The sequence below is a fragment of the Orcinus orca genome, chromosome 6 (assembly GCF_937001465.1).
Source record: "Orcinus orca chromosome 6, mOrcOrc1.1, whole genome shotgun sequence".
NCBI classification, from domain to species: domain Eukaryota; kingdom Metazoa; phylum Chordata; class Mammalia; order Artiodactyla; family Delphinidae; genus Orcinus; species Orcinus orca.
In genome coordinates, this window is record NC_064564.1 from 83,546,452 (window position 1) to 83,567,307 (window position 20,856).

The 20,856-nt window shown below is 40.6% G+C and overlaps 1 protein-coding gene across 8 annotated transcripts in view; it reads left to right on the forward strand.

Annotated features, from left to right (window-relative positions):
* The first annotated feature begins 8,173 nt into the window (after positions 1 to 8,173).
* Positions 8,174 to 20,856, forward strand: part of UNC13B (unc-13 homolog B) — a 225,468-nt gene continuing 212,785 nt past the window's right edge. For 3 of the 8 annotated variants that reach the window (XM_033431064.2, XM_033431063.2, XM_012533622.3), the window contains exon 1: positions 8,222 to 8,559. In XM_033431064.2, the coding sequence (XP_033286955.1) occupies positions 8,538 to 8,559 (22 nt within the window). In that variant the 5' untranslated portion in view covers positions 8,222 to 8,537. Of the gene's footprint in view, positions 8,560 to 20,856 lie in introns of all 8 variants that reach the window. The other 5 variants (XM_033431065.2, XM_004271399.3, XM_049711628.1 and 2 more) reach the window with 4 other exon arrangements.

The following is a 20,856-nucleotide window of genomic DNA, read 5'->3' on the forward strand; positions in this document are numbered from 1 at the left end:
TTATTTGCCTTTAGGGAAATGCAAATTAAAATCATGAGATCCTATTACATACATACATATCTAAAATGGCTACAATAAAAAACACAGGTAATACCAAGTGTTGGTATGGATATGGAGAAATTGGAATCCTTATACATTGCTGGTGGGAATGAAATATGGTGTAACTACTTTGAAAAAGTTTGACAGTTTCTTATGTCCACACAAAGACCTATATGTGATTATTCATGGCAACATTATTCTTAATAACCCCAAGCTAGAAAAACTCAAATGTCCACCAAATGATGAATAGATAAACAAAATTCTACCCATGCAATGGAAGGTTATTCATCAGTAAAAAGGATGAAGTATTGATAAATGTTGCAACATGGATAAATATCAAAAACATTATGTTAAGTGAATGAAGCCAGACACAAAAGACATAGGTCTTTGTGTCATTGTATAGCTCCATTTATATGAAAGGTACAGAAAAGCAAATTGTGACCAAATCAGGTCCGGCTGCTTGCCGCTCAAAAATCAATACTCAGGGACTTCCCTGGTGGTGCAGTGGATAAGACTCTGTGCTCCCAATGCACGGGGCCTGGGTTTGACCCTTGCTCGGGGAACTAGATCCCACGTGCATGCCGCAACTAATGAGCCTGTGTGCCACAACTAAGGAGCCCGTGTGCCACAACTAAGGAGCCCACAAGCTGCAGCTAAGTAGCCCGCCTGCTGCAACTAAGACCTGGTGCAACCAAATAAATAAATAAATATTTTTTTTAAAAAATCAATACTCAAGAGAGGCAAATGTTGGTAGAAAGGAAAGTTGCTTTTAATCAGAATGCCAGCAATCTGGGGAGACGGTGGATTCAGTGTCTCCCAAAAACCACCTCTGAAGATTCTGCTCAGTGATGAAAATGTTTAAAGGGTAAAAGGGAAGTAATCTCAGTTAATCATTGAGATAGGGGGTCAGAGTCGTTGCTGTCCCCCACTGTGTGCAGGCTTGTCTCACAGGCTTGTAGATGCTATCTTGTCACACAGTTTGTTCATATATTTTGTTGGTGCGATCACTGAAGGGGAAGCTAGGGAAGAGATCTGGTCATCTGTTAATTACTTATTTTTCATTTCTATTTCTTTGATCTATGCAAAGCACCAATAGGTTAGGCAATGTATTCTGTGATCAAAAGATTTGAAAGCTGTGCTAGGGCCGAAGTTGAGTAGAGCATGGGGGTGCCTGGTTTAAGGTTAGTGGCAAGACAAAGGTCCTCCTGCAGAGAGCTCTTTCCTGCCAAAAACTGTTTACCACTCTATAGAGACATAGAGTAGACTAGTGATTGCCTGGGGTTGTGGATGGGAACACAGAATGGCTGCAAATGGGTACAAGGGACCTTTGGGGGGGGCAACGGAAATATTCCAAAATTGGATTGTGGTAATGGTTGTGCAACTCTGAAAATTTACTAAAATCATTGGATTGTACACTTAAAACAGGTGGATTTTATGATATGTAAATTATATCTCAATAGAACCTTTGAAAAGAAATCTCTGCAGCATTCAACAATATTTAGTAATGACAAAGATTCTCTTGTTAACCAAACTCTAGCTGGGCTCCTCTGAGCCCTCTTCTTGGCTTGTCCTCAACCTCAGCCTACAAACGCTGAAAAAACACTAACATAGTTTCTAATAGTGCAAGGTTGCATCCCTAAGGATGACTCTTAAAGCACCTGCCTGAGAAAACTCAAGGCTGCCAAAAAGATATACTGTTTGTTCCAGCCAACACCTAAAGATAGGGCCCCTGTCTCCCAGTCTCTGTGGGAGGGTAGGAGCCTGACTTCAATAAGCACCAGTTAGCAAACCCAGCTGGGTTTTGCATGGACCAATCCCCTTCCTTCCTAGGTCTTGTAATTTTTCACTTCTCTGACTCTGCTGAGCCCAACCCCCCAACTTCCTCCCTGTTCCTTCATTCTCCCAGTCATCTCTGTACAAATTGAAGTTGAGTTCAGTTCACTCTAGACTATTTTCCCTATTGCAAAAGTATAGTACTGATTGAAATCTGTCCTTACCACTTTGACTGGTATCCAGCTTTATCTTTTTTAAAATAAATTTATTTATTTATTTATTTTAATTTTAGCTGCATTGGGTCTTCATTGCTGTGCTTGGGCTTTCTCTAGTTGCGGCGAGCAGGGGCTACTCTTCATTGCAGTGCGTGGGCTTCTCACTGCAGTGGCTTCTCTTGTTGCGGAGCATGGGCTCTAGGCTCACGGGCTTCAGTAGTTGCAGCACACAGGCTCAGTAGTTGTGGCTCGTGGGCTCTAGCACTCAGTCTCAGTAGTTGTGGCACACGGACTTAGCTGCTCTGCAGCATGTGGGATCTTCCCAGACCAGGGCACGAACCAGTGTCCCCTGCATCGGTAGGCAGACTCTCAACCACTGTGCCACCAGGGAAGCCCCCTCAGCTTTATCTTTGACAATAATTAATCCTTAAAACATTCTCACTCACTCATTCATTCATTCATTTATTCTAGTCAACAAATCTTTTGGGGGCACCTTTGCCAAATGTTGTGCTATGTGTTACAGAAAGATAGAGAAAACATCCTTTGCTGTTGAGGCGTGCTGAGTCTAAAGAAAAGACAGATGTGCAATTACTCTTCCATACGATAAGATTTATAATGGAAGTATATACAATTGGTTTACTTATTTTCCTGTTTTCCCTCTCTGACCATTCCGTTCCTGTCTCCCTACTCTTGGTAGGTGTCCTCTGCAAGCCGACCTTTGTTCCCTTCTCATTCTGTAGTCTCCTGGCAACCTTATAGTGCCAACTCTCAAGCTCTTTGCAGCTTCTTCTTAAATACCTGTACAGGTTGAACGTTTTCATTTCCTGATTTGTTTGTGCCACTTATTCTCTGTGTATAGAACGCCCTTTCTTCCATCATTTCATGTCCAGTGCTACCTATATTTTGAGATCCATCTCCTCCATATGCTACTTCCCTTGTGAAGCCTATCTTGATTCCTTCCATAGCTTCTGCTCAATTCCTCTGGTACTTGAAAGATGATATAGCATTATGGCTAACTTCTTGAGCTCTGGTGAGAGATACAGCTGGGTTTGCATTCTGGCTTTGCCTCATTTTCTTTATCAACAAAATAGGGATTAAAATAGTTATACCTTTATTGATTGAAATCTCTATCTCTAGCCTGGACTGCTCTCTTAGGGTCAGTTATGCATCACTGTCTAATGGGTATATCTGAAGGTTATCCTAGGCAATCTCAAACTTAATATACGTGTCCAAAGGAAACACATCTTTCTTTCCAAAACTACATTAACTGTAGCATCGTCATCTTCCTAGCCAATCTGCCTTTATTTTAATTAATTAATTTATTTATGTTTTGGTTGCACCCTGCGGCTTGTGGGATCTTAGTTCCCCGACCAGGGATTGAACCGGGCCCAAGGCAGTGAAAGTACAGAATCCTAAGTACTGGACCGCCGAGGAATTCCCCAATCTGACTTTAAAACTCTCTCCTCTGCGCTTTCCTGGTGGCGCAGTTGTTGGGAGTCCGCCTGCTGATGCAGGGGACACGGGTTCGTGCCCTGTAGGCCCGCGTACCGCAAAAAACAAAAAACCAAAACTCTCTCCTTTGCCTTCTCACCCAGTTGTTGGCTACAAAAGAAAGGATATTCTCTACTATATTCATAGTCACTGTGTGCCAAGTTATATCACTTTTGGCTCCTTAACACGAGGGAAGTGTTAGAGGGATTGTCCCTTTCCTTCCCCCTCAGTTCCGTATTTACTGCCCTAGTTTAGTTCCTTCTTATTATCTGTCATAGATCTTTCCTATCACCTTATAAACTATTCAAGGATAGGAACTATGATTTGTTACTTTTGTATCCTCTATGCCTGACTTAAAAGGTATTTAATAAATATTTGTTGAAATGAGTTATTTATTTATTTATTATTTATTTATTTTTGGCTGCACTGTGTGGCATGTGGGATCTTAGTTTCCCAACCAGGGATCAAACCCCATGCCCCCTGCAGTGGGAGTGCAGAGTCTTAACCACTGGACTACCAGGGAAGTCCTGAATTGAGTTATTTATATTAAATTTCTCTGTGAAGACATTGGGAAACATTTCCCAAAGATATGGAACTTGCAAGAAGGGCAAACTTTTAATAGTCTTGGAGCATGACTTAAAGGTGGTCATAAAAGTCAGTAGAGGGTTCCCCTGCAACAGGGTTCTTACTCTGCTCCTTCTGCCTGAGAGTTTCCAAAAAGACAGCAGCAATGCCAGCCCTGGGTATTTTGGCTTTATTGTCTTGAGATTTTTGAGTTTCCTTTATTACTTACTTTCTTTGATCTCTCTCTCCTTCCTCCTCATTTCCTGGATCTCAAAGAGTCTTAGCTGTCAGCTACCTGCCAGCTAAGTCTAAGTGTGAATTCCACTCAAATGCTGAAGAACGTTCAAGTAGTGTACTGGAAAAACTAATGAAGACAGTGGGACAAGAAGGCTCTGGCTTTTTATCTCTGAGTTGCTTCTGAAGATATCCTTACCTTGCTGATGATTATAACTGGTCCTGGTCAAGTGCCTAGAGAGCAGAGGACCTTAGTGCCTTCTTTCGCTGAACTTTTAACTGGGAAACTGGGGTGCCTCAAAGCCTACATCACAACCTTCAGACACTGACTCTTGCTCTGCTTATGTCTTTTCACCTCCCAGCTGCAATCCCCCCTCATGTCCACAACCTAAGCAGTAATGAACATGTATTGGGCATTTAGTATGTACCAGGTAATTTTTTTTTTTTTGCAGTACGCGGGCCTCTCACTGTTGTGTCCTTTCCTGCTGCGGAGCACAGGCTCCAGACGCGCAGGCTCAGCGGCCATGGCTCATGGGCCTAGCTGCTCCGCAGCACATCGGATCTTCTCAGACCGGGGCACGAACCCGTGTCCCCTGCATCGGCAGGCGGACTCCCAACCACTGCGCCACCAGGGAAGCCCCTGTACCAGGTAATTTAAATGCATTTCCTCATTTAAACCTCAAAACCCTCTTATGAAGTAGATACTGTTATTATTTCCTGGGAAATAGAGGTCCTGTAGCTTGCCCAAGGTCACAAGTACCAGAGCTAGGACTCAAGCCCAGGTGTGATAGGCAGATTTCTAAGATGGCCCCGCAATGATCCTGCCTCCTGGTAGTATTCATGTCCTGTGGAATTCCCTTTTCTTGAGTGTGACTTGCTTCTGATGAATAGAATACAGCAAAAACGAGGAGATGGCACTTCTGTTATTAGGTTACAAAAGATTGTGACTTCCCTCTTGCTAGTAGACTTTATTGCCTTCTCACCTTGCATGCTTTGAGGAAGCAAGCTGCCATGTTGGAGAGGTCCACATGACAAGGAACTTAGAGCAGCCAATAGCCAAGAAGGAACTGAGGCTCTCAGTTCAAGAGCCCAGGAGAAGTTGAGACCTGCCAACAATCATAGGAGTGAGATTGGAAGTGGATCCTTTTGCAGTCAAGCTGAAACTTTGCTTGCAGTCTGTAAGAAACCTTGAACCAGAGATTCGACTAAGCCATACCCAGATTTCTGACCCATAGAAACTGAGATAATATTGAAATATCTTTAATTGACAAAGATTTTTTAAATGTTACTGTTCAGTGTTACACAATACATATAGTATATCACTCCCAGGTTGCTGATGGGAAACATGCTTGTATAGACTTTTTGAAGTCAACATGGTATATATATCAAGAGCACTAAAAAAAAAAAAAAAAAAAGAGTACTAAAATTGTTTTTAATTAAACATTTTTTTATTGAACTATAATTGATTTACAGTGTTGTGTTAATGACTGTTGTACAGCAAAGTGATTCAGTTATACATACATATACATTCTTTTTTAAAATATTCTTTTCCATTAGGGTTTATCATAGGTTATTGAATATAGTTCTCCGTGCTATACAGTAGGACCTTGTTGTTCAGAAACTGTGAGATAATAAATGTTGTTTTAAAGCACTAAAGTTTTGGGTAATTTGTTATATGACAATAGGTAATATACCAGGTGAATCTGATTGGTTTCAAAGTTCACGCTCTTCACAATTTTATTAGGTTGTTTCCCACTACTCTATACTGTTTCCAAGTGAGGTTGACTTTCCATCCTTTCTTGGATGGCCTCTGCATCCCCTAGGAGAATCCCTGGTTTCATAAGAGGTTTGTTTTTTGTTGTCTCCATTCTTAGTTCCAGAATGCAGAAGTTTAACACCTTTTTAGTCCCTTGCTCTTGAGGTTAGGACAGCTGGGCTAAATAGCTAGATATTTCAACCTCCAGCAGCCCAGAGAATGCCCAATGTTTTTAGGGTCAGGCATCTTTGTTAACTAGCCTGGCTCAGCTGCCCTGCTCAAAATCTTTCTCAGGGTATTTCTCCAAATTTGGACAAACACTGCATAGGCCAAGTCTTCTTTCCTTCTCCAGGTTCCTACTTATATCATTTGGAGTGTCACTCTCGCCAAATGCTATATTCCAGTGAGAGGAGTCATATGCTAACTAGGCTTGTTTTTGGAGGACAAAGACGGTGTTACGTTAATATAGACCCTCCCTGGGTCTGACAGGCAGAATCCAACTGGGCCAAGGGCTTACAAACACGGAAACTTGAGCTGATCTAATGTGGACTTAGAAAGTACCCAGTCTAATGGTGCTCAACTCCGGCATCACAGAATAATCTGGGGAGCTTTTAAAAGGTAGGATGCCTGAGCTCTACCACAAACCAATTAAATCCAAAATTTGGGGTGGATGAGATGTTGGATCTGTACATGATATTATGTGCATTCCTGTTTTCTGCTCTGGTCTTTTTCACTTCCTCGCATGTATGTACATCATCCTGCCAGAAGTCCTCAGTTTAAAATGACTATCTTCTCTCCATCCTTCATTAAATAAACATTTACGGGGCTTCCCTGGTGGTGCAGTGGTTGAGAGTCCGCCTGCCGATTCAGGGGACACGGGTTCGTGCCCTGGTCCGGGAGGATCCCACATGCCGCAGAGTGGCTGGGCCCGTGAGCCATGGCCGCTGAGCCTGTGCATCCGGAGCCTGTGCTCCGCAATGGGAGAGGCCACAGCAGTGAGAGGCCTGCGTACCGCAAAAACAAACAAACAAACAAACCAAAAAAACAACATTTACAGACTGATTACTATACACTAGGCACTATATACTATATACAGACATTGGAAATACAATGGAGACCATGAAAACAGGTCTAGATGAGAACTGAGGTCTCCAGACATCTTCCTTTAGGCTGTCGTCTTCGTTTTTTTTTAAGGAGGGTGAGACATTTGTTTAAAGTTTATTATTATTATTTAAAAATTAACTATAGCCCATTCTTCTAAAATTATTTATTTATTTATTATTATTTTTTTTGGCTGCTTTGGGTCTTCATTGCTGCACGCGGGCTTTCTCTAGCTGCAGAGAGCTGGGGCTACTCTTCCTTGTGGTGCGTGGGCTCTAGGTGTGCAGCCTTCAGTAGCTGTGGCACGTGGGCTCCGTAGTTGTGGCTCCGGGTCTCTAGAGTGCAGGCTCAGTAGTTGCGGTGCACGGGCTTAGTTGCTCCGCGGCATGTGTGATCTTCCCGGATCAGGGCTCGAACCCGTGTCCCCTGCATTAGCAGGCGGATCCTTAACCACGGCGCCACTAGGGAAGCACAGTAGCCCCCTTCTTTATTGAGGTATAGTTGACATATAACATTATATTAGTTTCAGGTGTACAACATAATGATTTGATATTTGTATACACTGCAAACTGATCACCACAATAAGTGTAGTTACCATCCATCACCATACAAAGTTACAAAAGCTTTTCTTTCTTGTTAAAGTCCATTTTTTAAAATTGAAGTATAGTTGATTTACAATATTATGTTAGTTTCAGGTGTACAGCAAAGTGTGGTACGATCTTTTTAAATTGTTACAGTAAGCTGCAAGGGATAGACTCAGAAGGAAGTCCGATAGATATTCTCAATGAAAAGAATCTGTTCTTGGGTGGAAGCCCCGCCCACGTGAGAGGGGCAGAAGGCTTCAATTCCCGCCCCACGCAGGTGAGGGGGAAGCCCGCCCCTCTCTGCAGCAAGCCTAGTAAGTGTGCGGAGCCGCCTTCATTCTTTCACTAAGAAAAGCGGAAGGGGACCCCACCTCCTACGTGCCCGTGAGGGGGCGGGGTCGGCGGACTGGGCGTGAGTTGATTGGCTGGGAGGCGGGGCGCAACGGGTTGGCTCTGTCCCGGCGCTCTCCCGGATCCCGGCTGGAGTGAGGGGAGGGTGTCCCGGTCGCTCTTTCCTCTCAGCGATGGCGCCGCGGTGCCGCGCCCAGTCTCCCGCCTGCCGGCCGGTACTCACCACTATCGGGAGCCCGCTCAGACGGTGAAAATTGGAGCGGGTCCGAGGGAGCGGCGGGAGGCTGCCTGCGAAGGGGACCATGAGGAGCGGCGAGACCCGTGGGGTCGATAGCGGGAACAGCTGCTGCACCTGCTGAGAGGAAAGAGGGAGCGGCCCGGCGCAGCTGCGGGGCTGGGACGCGGTGGAGGCTCGCCGGCGCCTCGGCCATGTCGCTGCTCTGTGTGCGCGGTGAGTGCGCGGACTGGGGTGCAAGGGCGGACGTCTCCCTGGGGTCTCCACGGGCTTCCAGTGGGCGTCGGGTTACCACCTTTTCCAAACTTTACGTCCCATCCGTGCCTCGGGGAACCATTATGTTAACTCATTTTTGAACATTTAAAGAGTTCTTTCCATTCTCTCTTGTTTTTCCTCGCGCTCCTATGAGGGACTGTTAGCTCTCCGTTCCGGTGTCCATGTGACAGTGTTGTTGGCTGGCAGGCCCAGATCCTATTAAACAGTGTATGCCGCTCTCCTCTAGCGAGAGTGAACGAGCTAGGGACCGCGGATAGTTGGTGTCTGTTCATAGCGGGCAGCCCCCTATTCTTTTCTTCCTCCTCCCTGCACGGTAAAACCTCAGTCGGCTTAGTAGCAGGTTCTTTTTAATCACGCTTTGAACGTGTAGTGGTACACCTGTCACATCCCTTCTTTCAGCGTATTTCTTGGCTTGCACCCCTTTATTGCTTGTCTTTGTCCCCTGCTCCTTCTGTGGGTTCTAGGCTAAGAATGTGCTCATATTCGACTTGGAAAGGTGTGTCGGCTTCTCTCCTTTTGGAGCAGAGCATAAGAAGTATGATTTATCTATTTACTTCTATCACAGTAACTAAAGGTGAAGTCCTTTATTGCCTTTCCACTGACCCACCTAAGAAAATATTTAAGGCAAGAGCTTTGGGATTTAAGATGAGGCAAGGTGCATGGACTAAGCTCCATGAGGGTAGAGACTGTTTCTTAATGGTTTTTGTATTCCGGGTGCCTGACGTGGTAGAAGCTCAATGCTGGTTTTGAATGAATGCAGGGACTGTGATTTTAGAGATTATCTGATCAGAAAAAGCAGGGTTTGGATTACCCATTGAATTTGATCTTGGGAAATTCAAGTTACGGCCTATCACATCTGTGTTGAGCTAGGTGGAATAAGGTGGCTTCGTTGTGAGTGAGAGAATTTATCCACAGGAACCTTTTCCTGGCACCTTTTACTGGATAGAGTTCATGTTTCTTTTGGCTCTATGGATTAGAAGCATTGTTGTGATCTCTGTTAAGCGTTTCCCCCAGCTTCTGGCAAATGGAACTGATTTCCTCTCTTCTCTTCCACTGTTGTTAAATCTGCTTTAACCCAGAATGGATTTGGCTCTTTCCAGGGATTATGAGACACACAGAAATTTTCTTCTTTCATGGTTGATTTTTCATTAATGAGAATTTTGCTTTGATTTTAGTAAGACATTTTCTCTCAGCAGCTGGGAATCTATTTTTTCCTTTAGATCCCTGCTGTTGAGTAGCAGGATTTGGGAGAGGTTGGGTTTTGCAATGTCTATTGGACAGTTTAAATCTCTGCTGCCACACTGTATTACAGAACTAGCCCTTATGAAAGATTCTTCAGGCAGGAGCATTATTGAACCAGAAATTCCTATTTAATTGAATTTAAACTTTAGAGAAGGAGCTGCTGCTGTTTTCATTTGTTCTCATATCAGGAAGCTTTCATTTTCTAGAAATTCTGTTAGCTAGCTAAACTCTTTCTCTTTAATGTTACATTAGTCATATTTCTCCTTTTGAACCTGGAGGATTGGAGACCAGCAGGTCATTGTCTTTTGAATGTAGATCCTGAAGATTATTAATTATGGAAACAAGTGGCTACCTTGTACAGAAGTAGTCATATTAAATGGCAAGGTATTCATGCTGGAGAAACTTACAGAAATGGATCAAAATAAATCTTTTTATTTTTAAAATATTTTTGTTATTTATTATTATTATTTTTAATAGATCTTTATTGGAGTATAATTGCTTCACAGTACTGTGTTAGTTTCTGTTGTACAAGAAAGTGAATCATCCATATGCATACATATGTCCCCATATCCCCTCCCTCTAGAGCCTCCCTCCCTTCCTCCCTATCCTACCCGTCTAGGTCATCACAAAGCACCGAGCTGAAAAATAAATCTTTTTTTAAAAAAATATTTATTTATTTATTTAATTTATTTTTGGCTGTGTTGGGTCTTCGTTTCTGTGCGAGGGCTATCTCTAGTTGTGGCAAGTGGGGGCCACTCTTCATCGCGGTGCGCGGGCCTCTCACTATCGCGGCCTCTCTTGTTGCGGAGCACAGGCTCCAGACGCGCAGGCTCAGTAGTTGTGGCTCACAGGCCTAGTTGCCCCGCAGCATGTGGGATCTTCCCAGACCAAGGCTCGAACCCGTGTCCCCTGCATTGGCAGGCAGATTCTCAACCACTGCGCCACCAGGGAAGCCCTGAAAAATAAATCTTTTAAAAGTGACATTCCTTGTATTATATTTTGGCAGTTAGGAATGTTGTTCATATTCAGAAAGAAACCTGTGTAATGATATTATATAACAACTCAATTTCAGTTCATCTTGGAGTAGAATTGAATTAGAAACTTTTTCCATGTAGTCAAAGACATACTGTGTTCTTAGATTGGAAGAATCAATATTCTTAAATTGACCATACTACCCAAGGCAATCTACAGGTTCAGTGCAATCCCTATCAAATTACCAATGGCAGTTGTCACAGAACTAGAACAAAAAAACCTTAAAATTTGTATGGAGACAGAAAAGACCCCAAATATCCAAAACAATTTTGAGAAAGAAGAACAGAGCTGGAGGAATCATGCTCCCTGACTTCAGACTATACTACAAAGCTACAGTAAACAAAGCAGTATGGTACTGGCACAAAAACAGACATATAGATCAATGGAACAGGATAGAAAGCCCAGAAATAAGCTCACACACCTATGGTCAATTAATCTACAACAAAGGAGGCAAAACTATACAATGGAGAAAAGACAGTCTCTTCAATAAGTGGTGCTGGGAAAATTGGACAGCTACATGTAAAAGAATGAAATTCGAACATTCTTTAACCCGTATAGAAAAATAAACTCAAAATGGATTAAAGACCTAAATATAAGACCGGATATTATAAAACTCTTAGAGGAAAACATAGGCAGAAGACTTTTTGACATAAATTGCAGCAATATTTTTATCTAGAGTAATGGAAATAAAAATAAACAAATGGGACCTAATGAAACTTAAAATCTTTTGCACAGCAAAGGAAACCATAAACAAAATGAAAAGAAAACCCACAGAATGGGAGAAAATATTTGCAAACGATGTGACTGACAATACCTTAATTTCCAAAATATACAAACAGCTCATACAACTCAATAACAAAAAATAAACAACCCAATCAAAAAATGGGCAGAAGACCTAAACAGATATTTCTCCAAAGAAGCCATACAGGTGGACAATAGGCACATGAAAAGATGTTTAACATTGCTAATTATCAGAGAAATGCAAATCAAAACTGCAGTGATAGGGCTTCCCTGGTGGCACAGTGGTTGAGAATCCACCTGCCAATGCAGGGGACACGGGTTCGAGCCCTGGTCCGGGAAGATCCCACATGCCGTGGAGCAACTAAGCCCGTGAGCTACAAGGCACAACTACTGAGGCCCGCATGCCTAGAGTCATCGAGGCACAACTACTGAGGCCCGCATGCCTAGAGCCCGTGCTCTGCAACAAGAGGAGCCACCGCAATGAGAAGCCCGCTTGCCACAACTAGAGAGAAGCCCACATGCAGCAACAAAGACCCAACACAGCCAAAAATAGAAATCAATCAATCAAAAAAACCCACAAAAAACCCGCAGTGATGTATCACCTCCCACTAGTCAGAATGGCCATCATTAAAAGGTCCACAAACAATAAATGCTGGAAAAGGTGTGGAGAAAAGGAAACTCTCCTACATTGTTGGTGGAAATGTAAATTGGTGCAGCCACTGTGGAAAACAGTATGGAGGTTCCTTAAAAAACTAAATATAGAGTTACCATATGATCCTGCAATCCCACTCCTGGGCGTATGTCTGGAGGAAACTCTAATTCAAAAAGATACATGCACCCCAGTGTTTATAGCAGCACTATTTACAATCATCAAGACATGGAAGCAACCTAAATGTCCATCGACAGATGAATGGATAAAGAAGATGTGAGATATATATGTACACACACACACGCACACACACACACACACACACACACACACACACACACAGAGTATGGAATATTACTCAGCCATAAAAAAGAATGAAATAATGTCATTTGCAGCATAGATGGACCTAGAGATTATCATATTAAGTGAAGTATATCAGACAGAGAAAGACAAATACTATATGATATCACTTATTTGTGGAATCTAAAAAAATGATACAAATGAACTTACAAAACAGATAGACTCACAGACATAGAAAACAATTTGTGGTTACCAAAGGGGATTGGGGGAGAGAGATAAATTAGGAGTTTGGGATTAACATATACACACTACTATACATAAAATAAATAAACAACAAGGACCTATTGTATAGCATGGGAAAGTATACTCAATATCTCATAATAACCTATAATGGAAAAGAGATCTGAAAAAGAATACATATATATTATAACTGAATCACTTTGCTGTACTCTTGTAACTAACACAACATTGTAAATTATACCTCAATTTAGAAAAAAATTTCAAACAGTATTTAACCTGATGTAGAATTTGGCAAACTGGTATTGATTTAATCATCTCCAAATATCTCAATCAAGAAGTCAATTTCTTGGTCTAACTCTTTAATCATGCCTATTCCCTGCAGGTTAAGGGCTCTCAATAGTCTGACTCCAGCCCTCCTTTTGGTCCTATGTTCTTGCCTATCCTTATTAGCACTAACTTTGTTCATTCCTGCCTTGGCAGTGTTCCACATTTATACTCTCTGAAATAGTCTTTTTGTGTTTTCCGCTTATCAAAAATGTATTCTTCATTTCCCAGCTTACAGTCTCAACTTTTGTTGTTGAAAATGTCCTCAGTTCCTCAGTCCACAGTGATCTTTCTTCTTTACACTCTTTAAACTCTTAAATGCATTAAAACATAAATTACTTATGGTCTGAACAGTGCCACTAAATTGACAATGAATTGTATACCACCTAGCAACTAGTCTTGTGCTGTGCTCATGGTGACCCAAACAAAGGAGATAAAAGCACTAGTCAGATCAGTTCTGGAATTTTGTGTTCAGTCAGGGTATTTGATTCTAAGAGGCACACTGAGAAACTGGAATTTCTTCAGAGAAGAATAATTAGAATAATGGTGTAGAAACCATTTGAGGAATTGAGAGGTTTAGTTCTTGAGAAGATTTAAGAGGGGGGAGGATCATAATAGTAAATGAAAATTGTCTAAACTATTGCTCCAGGGGACAGAACTAGGACAAGTTGACCAGTGATTGAAAATGATAGGAAATTAGATTTAGCTTAACATAAGGAAGAACTTTAACAGAGTTGTTCTTAACTAATGGCATGGACTACTTTTGAGGATTTTTTGACATAGGATACTTTAAGCAGAGACTGAATGAGTGGTAAAAGGAATTTTGACGTTGAGTGGGACGTTAGACTTGAATTTTAAAAAACACCCTTTTATAGAATTCACTTAGTCTTTCTTCAAACATTCGGCACAGCTTTCTTCACAATACTGATATCTTTTTGCTTCCATAGGAGCCAGTACCACATAAGCAACTCCAGTAAATTAAATCAATGATTTTCTTTAACTTTTGTTGTCTTGGTGTTCATGACTGTTTTCTCCAAACAAATAAGCATTTTGAGAATTGAGTCTTTCCATATTTCTTTGTAACTGCCACAGTGTTTATAACTGAGCACTGGATTTCTCTCCCTAATTTGAACCAGAAGTGACTACACTTGACTTGTTAAAAAATCAAAAACAAAAAAATAGTCTTGGAGGTATAAAAAGTAATATATGCTAATATATTGTTAATCATAGAAAATTGAGAAAATGCAGAAAAGTGTAAAAAGGAGAATAAAAATCATCATGGTCCTACCACCCACTCAACACCATTGTTAAGTTTTTTGTTCATTGCTTTCATTGTTTTGTTTTTATTATAGAGATAATGTATATGCATGATAAGAAATTCAAACAATTTAGGATGTGAAGTGAAAGGAAAAAGTTCTCCTGTCTCCATTCCCTATTCTTACTCCCCAGAGGTAACTACTGTTTACTCTTTCTTGGCCATCATAGAAATTTTCATTAGGTATGAGTATATAGATTCTACAGTTGGAGGTATACAATATTATTCAACTTTTTAAAAAGCTTAATGATATATTTTCCTATAAGCTTTTTAAAAAAAGATTTATTATTTATTTATTTTATTTATTTTTGGCTGCATTAGGTCTTAGCTGCAGCGCACGGGCTCTTCCTTGGGGCGTGTGGGCTTCTCTCTAGTTGTGGCGTGCAGGCTCCAGGGCCCGTGGGCTCTGTAGTTTGCAGCACTCAGGCTCTCCAGTTGAGGCACGTGAGCTCAGTAGTTGTGGCGCGAGGACTTAGTTGCCCCGTGGCATGTGGGATCTCAGTTCCCCGACCAGGGATGGAACCTGTGTCCCTTGCACTGTAAGGCGGATTCTTTACCCCTGGACCATGATGGGGGGGGGTCCCTCCTATCAGCTTATGTGAGTTTAAGTCGTTCATTTTAATGGCTATGGATTACTGTTCCCTTATATGAGCATATATAATTTAACCAGTTTCATACTGATGATCAGAATTTTTTTTGCTATTATAAATTTTGCCTTTATAAACAATATAATTTATAATTTTGCTACTATAAACAATGCTACAATGAACATCCCTGTAGATGGTTTTGTTATGTTTGGAGATCGCCAATCAGCTTTCCACCTGGTCTTTCTGTGTGATTTGCTCATTGCTGTTTTCTTGGCATAATAATTACACTCACCTGGACCCATTAGCAAACCAAGTGCCTCAACATCTCCCATATCAGTAATCTTCTATTAGAAGCAGGTCCTTCACCAGTAGGTAATATTTTATGCTTACCAGAAATACCAAAGACCTCAGCTCTTTTAAGTTTGACCTGTGATTTTCATGTACTTTTCTTGTTTATCTTCTTTGTATTATTTAAAAATTATTTTTTCTATATTGAACATTTATTACTTGTGTTTTTAAAACAGAACAAAACAATGTCACTAGTGATGAGAACTATACCAAGTCAATGTATGTTGTGACTTGCCCTTAGAAAAGCTTATCATAATTTATCATTACATATCAGCCATCTAACTAACTGAACAGGTACTACTGGGAAACTCTTAGGAGGTGAACTCTGATGGACACTCAGGACACCTATTGATTGTGGGTTAATTCTAGCCTGGGGAGACTCCAAAGATATATTTTGATTTACTGCCACTCTGGAAAGTAGGAATAGTAATGATTTTAGAGTTTTTAGGTATAAGAACAGGTTGCTCAAGTGCTTTCTTCTCATCTTATTTCTCCAACATTGTCATCTGCCTCAGCTAAATCCTTGCTGCTACGTTTTCATCACATCATGGTTCAAGTAGTCCCTGCCCTTACAGGCAGAGTTGCTTCTGGGTGTCTTTTGCTTAGCTATGGCATCAGGAAGTTGATTGTGCCTTGTCTGAGCTAGGCAGAAGGGGGAAAGGACCAATTTCCTCTGCCAAAGATAGTGTCATAAATTGTGTTCTTCCTTATAAGCGGTACATTCTGTAATTTTTTTAGTTTCTAGAGGTGGGGTTTCTGGAAGTTGCACTCTAGGCCAACAGACTGAGTGTTTATCCTATTTTACCAGTGCTCGGTATTTCAGATTTTGCTATGTGAGTTTGTTTAAAGTTTGGGCTGTGTATCATTAGTAAATATTTGTTGAGTACCTTCTCTGTGCTTGTTATGTAGTAGATAAGAGCCCAAGCAATCTACATAGGTCTTGAAATATCTCCTTTCTTAGATAAACTCAGAATCCATTAGGATTATTAGGTCTGATTTGGGATAAGCAGAGTAAGTTAAGTTCCTGCTAGAGCAGGGAAATACCGCACTATTTTTTCTAACTTTTAAAGCAAGATTCTTTAAGTTTGGGAGGTGTTTTATACATACCTTATAGTGGACTGTCTTTAATAAAGTTCAGAGAAGATTTGACAGTTGTATATTAAAATTTTTTTTATTGACTTATAACATGTTTATTAAAATACACGAATCTTTTTTTGATTAGTCATTCATTTTAATTTTTAAATTATTTTATTATATTTTTAATATCTTTATTGGACTATAATTGCTTTACAATGGCATGTTAGTTTCTGCTTTATAACAAAGTGAATCAGCTATACATATACATATATCCCCATATCTCCTCCCTCTTGGTCTCCATCCCACCCTCCCAGTCCCACCCCTCTAGGTGGTCACGAAGCACCGAGCTGATTTTCCTGTGCTACATGACTGCTTCCCACTAGCTATCTATTTTACATTTGATAGTGTATATGTGTCCATGCCACTCTCTCACTTTGTCCCAGCTTACCCTTTCCCCTCCCAGTGTCCTCAAGTCTATTCTCTACGTCTGCATTCCTGTCCTGCACCTAGGTTCTTCAGAACCCTTTTTTTTTTTTTTTTTAGATTCCATTTATATGTGTTAGCATACGGTGTTTGTTTTTCTCTTTCTGACTTACTTCACTCTGTGTGACAAACTCTAGATCCATCCACCTCACCACAGAGAACTCAATTTTGTTTCTTTCTATGGCTGAGTAATATTCCATCGTATATATGTACGACATCTTCTTTATACATTCATCTGTCGATGGACAATTTAGGTTGCTTCCATGTCCTGGCTATTGTATATAGAGCTGCAATGAACATTGTGGTACATGACTCTTTTTGAATTATGGTTTTCTCAGGATATATGCCCAGTAGTGGGATTGCTGGGTAGTATGGTAGTTCTATTTTTAGTTTTTTAAGGAACCTCCATACTGTTCTCCATAGTGGCTGTATCAATTTACATTTCCACCAACAGTGCAAGAGGGTTCCCTTTTCTCCATAGCCTCTCCAGCATTTATTGTTTGTAGATTTTTTGATGATGGCCATTCTGACTGGTGTGAGATGATACCTCATTGTAGTTTTGATTTGCATTTCTCTAATGATTAGTGATGTTGAGCATCCTTTCATGTGTTTGTTGGCAATCTGTATATCTTCTTTGGAGAAATGTCTATTTAGGTCTTCTGCCCATTTTTGGATTGGGTTGTTTGTATTTTTGATATTGAGCTGCATGAGCTGCTTATAAATTTTGGGGATTAATCCCGTGTCAGTTGCTTCATTTGCAAATATTTTCTCCCATTCTGAGGGTTGTCTTTTCGTCTTGTTTATGGTTTCATTTGCTGTGCCAAAGCTTTTAAGTTTCATTAGGTCCCATTTGTTTATTTTTGTTTTTATTTCCATTTCTCTAGGAGGTGGGTCAAAAAGGATCTTGCTGTGATTTATGTCATAGAGTGTTCTGCCTATGTTTTCCTCTAAGAGTTTTATAGTGTCTGACCTTACATTTAGGTCTTTAATCCATTTTGAGTTTATATTTGAAAATACACAAATCTCTCGGGCTTCCCTGGTGGCGCAGTGGTTGAGTCCGCCTGCCGATGCAGGGGACACGGGTTTGTGCCCCGGTCTGGGAGGATCCCACGTGCCGCAGAGCGGCTGGGCCCATGAGCCATGGCCATTGAACCTGTGCGTCCGGAGCCTGTGCTCTGCAACGGGAGACGCCACAGCAGTGAGAGGCCCGTGTGCCGCAAAAAAAAAAAAAAAAAGAAAATACACAAATCTTAACTTGTATGGCTCACTGGATTATCACAAAGTGAACACACTCATGTGACCACCACCTAGGTCAAGAAATAGAATACTACTAACACCCCAGAAGCCCACCGTACCCTTCCTCTCAGTCATTACTCCCTTCCATCTTCCCAAAGGTAACATTATCCTACTCTAACACTGTAGTTTAGCTGTTTTTAAAAAATTAATTAACTTTATTTTTTAAGAGCAGTTTTAGGTTCATAGCAAGATAGAGTATATTTTGCCTGTTTTTGAGCTTTTTAAAATTGAGGTATTATTGACATATTGAACTTCTCATAAATGGAATTATAAGATATTTCTTTTGGGCTGCTTCTGCTTAGCATTATGCTTGTCAGATGCTTCCTCTTGATGCATTTAGCAGTAGTTTATTTTTATTACTGTGTAGTATCTCATTGTATGAATATGCCACAGTTTATTTACCTTTGCTGGCTGGACATTTTTGTTTTCCATCTTGGACTATGATTTTATAATACCACTCCAAATGTATTTTGTATCTTTTAGTCCTACCTTTGTATGTCTATCTGATATATATATATCTGGGATTAAAATTTCTTGGTCATTGGTTATGTTCAACTGTAGCTGATAATATAAAACAGTTTTCCAAAACCTACCTCCTAGTAACTGTATTCCTAATATTCATTTTTTAAAAAAAGGGAATTTGGCCAGGTTCTCAAACTACTTCACAGGCATTAATACATACTTTTTACATGTTAATCCTGTAGGCTTGTTAATGTCTTTTTTTTTTTTTTTTTAATGACCTGACGAGATCCATTATGCTCAAAATGATGCCTCACATCATTTGTGGCCCTCATTTTTTTTTTTTTTTTTTTTTTGTACGCGGGCCTCTCACTGTTTTGGCCTCTCCCATTGCGGAGCACAGGCTCCGGATGCACAGGCCCAGCGGCCATAGCTCACGGGCCCAGCCGCTCCGTAGCATGTGGGATCTTCCTGGACCGGGGCACGAACCCGTGTCCCCTGAATTGGCAGGCGGACTCTCAACCACTGCGCTACCAGGGAAGCCCGGCCCTCATTTTTTGAAAGAAATGTTGAGTTCATGTTTATGATGCTGAACAAGATAACAGCATAGCCCCTGAACTTAGTGGCATTACATACCTTTAAAAAAGAATATTTTCTAAAGAGATCAGTTAACATATTTTTATTTTTGCAACTTTTCTGTAAGTCTGAAATTGCGAGATAAAAAATTAAAAAAAATTACTGACATGAGAAAATGTATGTGAAAATGGAGCTCAATGAAAAAAGAAAAAAGGGGTGAGGAGAATGGTCAAATGGTATGTAACTATACGGGGGAAAAGGCTGAAAAGATACATATCAAGATATTATCAGTGAGAGGCTCCTAATGGCCAAAGATGGGCAAGTTGCAATATCAATAAGGATAACAACCACAAGAATTGAAGCATATCAACTATGCTTAAATCCATGACTTCATAATACTGAAAACAACAGCAACTAATAGGTAACTATTGGAGGATACTAAAGGACCAAGTTTTTTGATGAGATTTGAACTGTCACAGAAGAGCAGTGAGCTCCATTTTCCTAGGGCTATTGAAAAATAACTTATTTCCTTCTGTATAGAATACTTAGGTGTAGCTGCTTCTGATGAGGAAGCTTAGATAACCAGCTTTGCATTTCATGCTTTGTTGTGGTCCTTTCTGTGATTACTGAGAAATGAAATAAAAATGTAGGCATGTGGTAGAATTTTGTGTTCAGCTTCATAAAGGAAATTGTTTCATTCTTCTATTTGTCTCTTCAGTAAAAATGAACTGGTAATTCTCAGGTGTAATCTCCAAAAGCAACTATCCACTGAACATTTGAGAGCAGCCCATAACATCAAAGGAAAATGAGTTATCAGGACTTCTTTTTTTTTGTGCTAGTGAACCCTATAGTGATAAAATATGTGGTAAAAATATGACAGGAGAAAGTTTGTGTTACAGTGTATGTATACAAACTGTATTCTACTAAATATATAAAATAGGGAAAAATCAATTCTTAATCACTAGGAAGTACAGCTTTCCAAAAAGAAAAATCTTTTTAAAAATTCTATTACTTCTTCTATTTCTGTCCATTTAGTTCTTAGTACTTATTTGAGACTGGAGAACAAATAGGCCTGTGGATTGTGTTAGGCTATTAATTTTCTCTTACAACTGTTTGCTTTATTAATTTCCATAGCGTTTTACTATGAGTGATATTGAGAAGAGGCCAGAGGGCCATGAATGAGGAAGATCTGCCTAGCAACTAAGGAGGGGCTGGGCAGTGGGAAGGTAATTGCTTTTACATGTGATTCAAAGTGGGATAAAGATGATTCAAAGGGCTAGCTCACTTGTGTTTCTGTCTACTGTTATTAGTTATGAGCCAGATTTGTAGAGCCTTCATCTGCAAATGGATACAAGAAGTCTGGTTGCCAAGGAGAGGGCGGTGAATGATACAGATATAAACCTCTGTCCACCTCATTTCAGCCATCTAAACCCATGATCACATCATAGAGCATGTCACTCCTTGGAATGGTGCTCTGCTTTTATAATTTCAAACTTCATTATCTGACTATCTGATTATATTCCCCAGTCTGTCTTTCTAGCTTTTACTCTTACTATGCTTTACTAGTG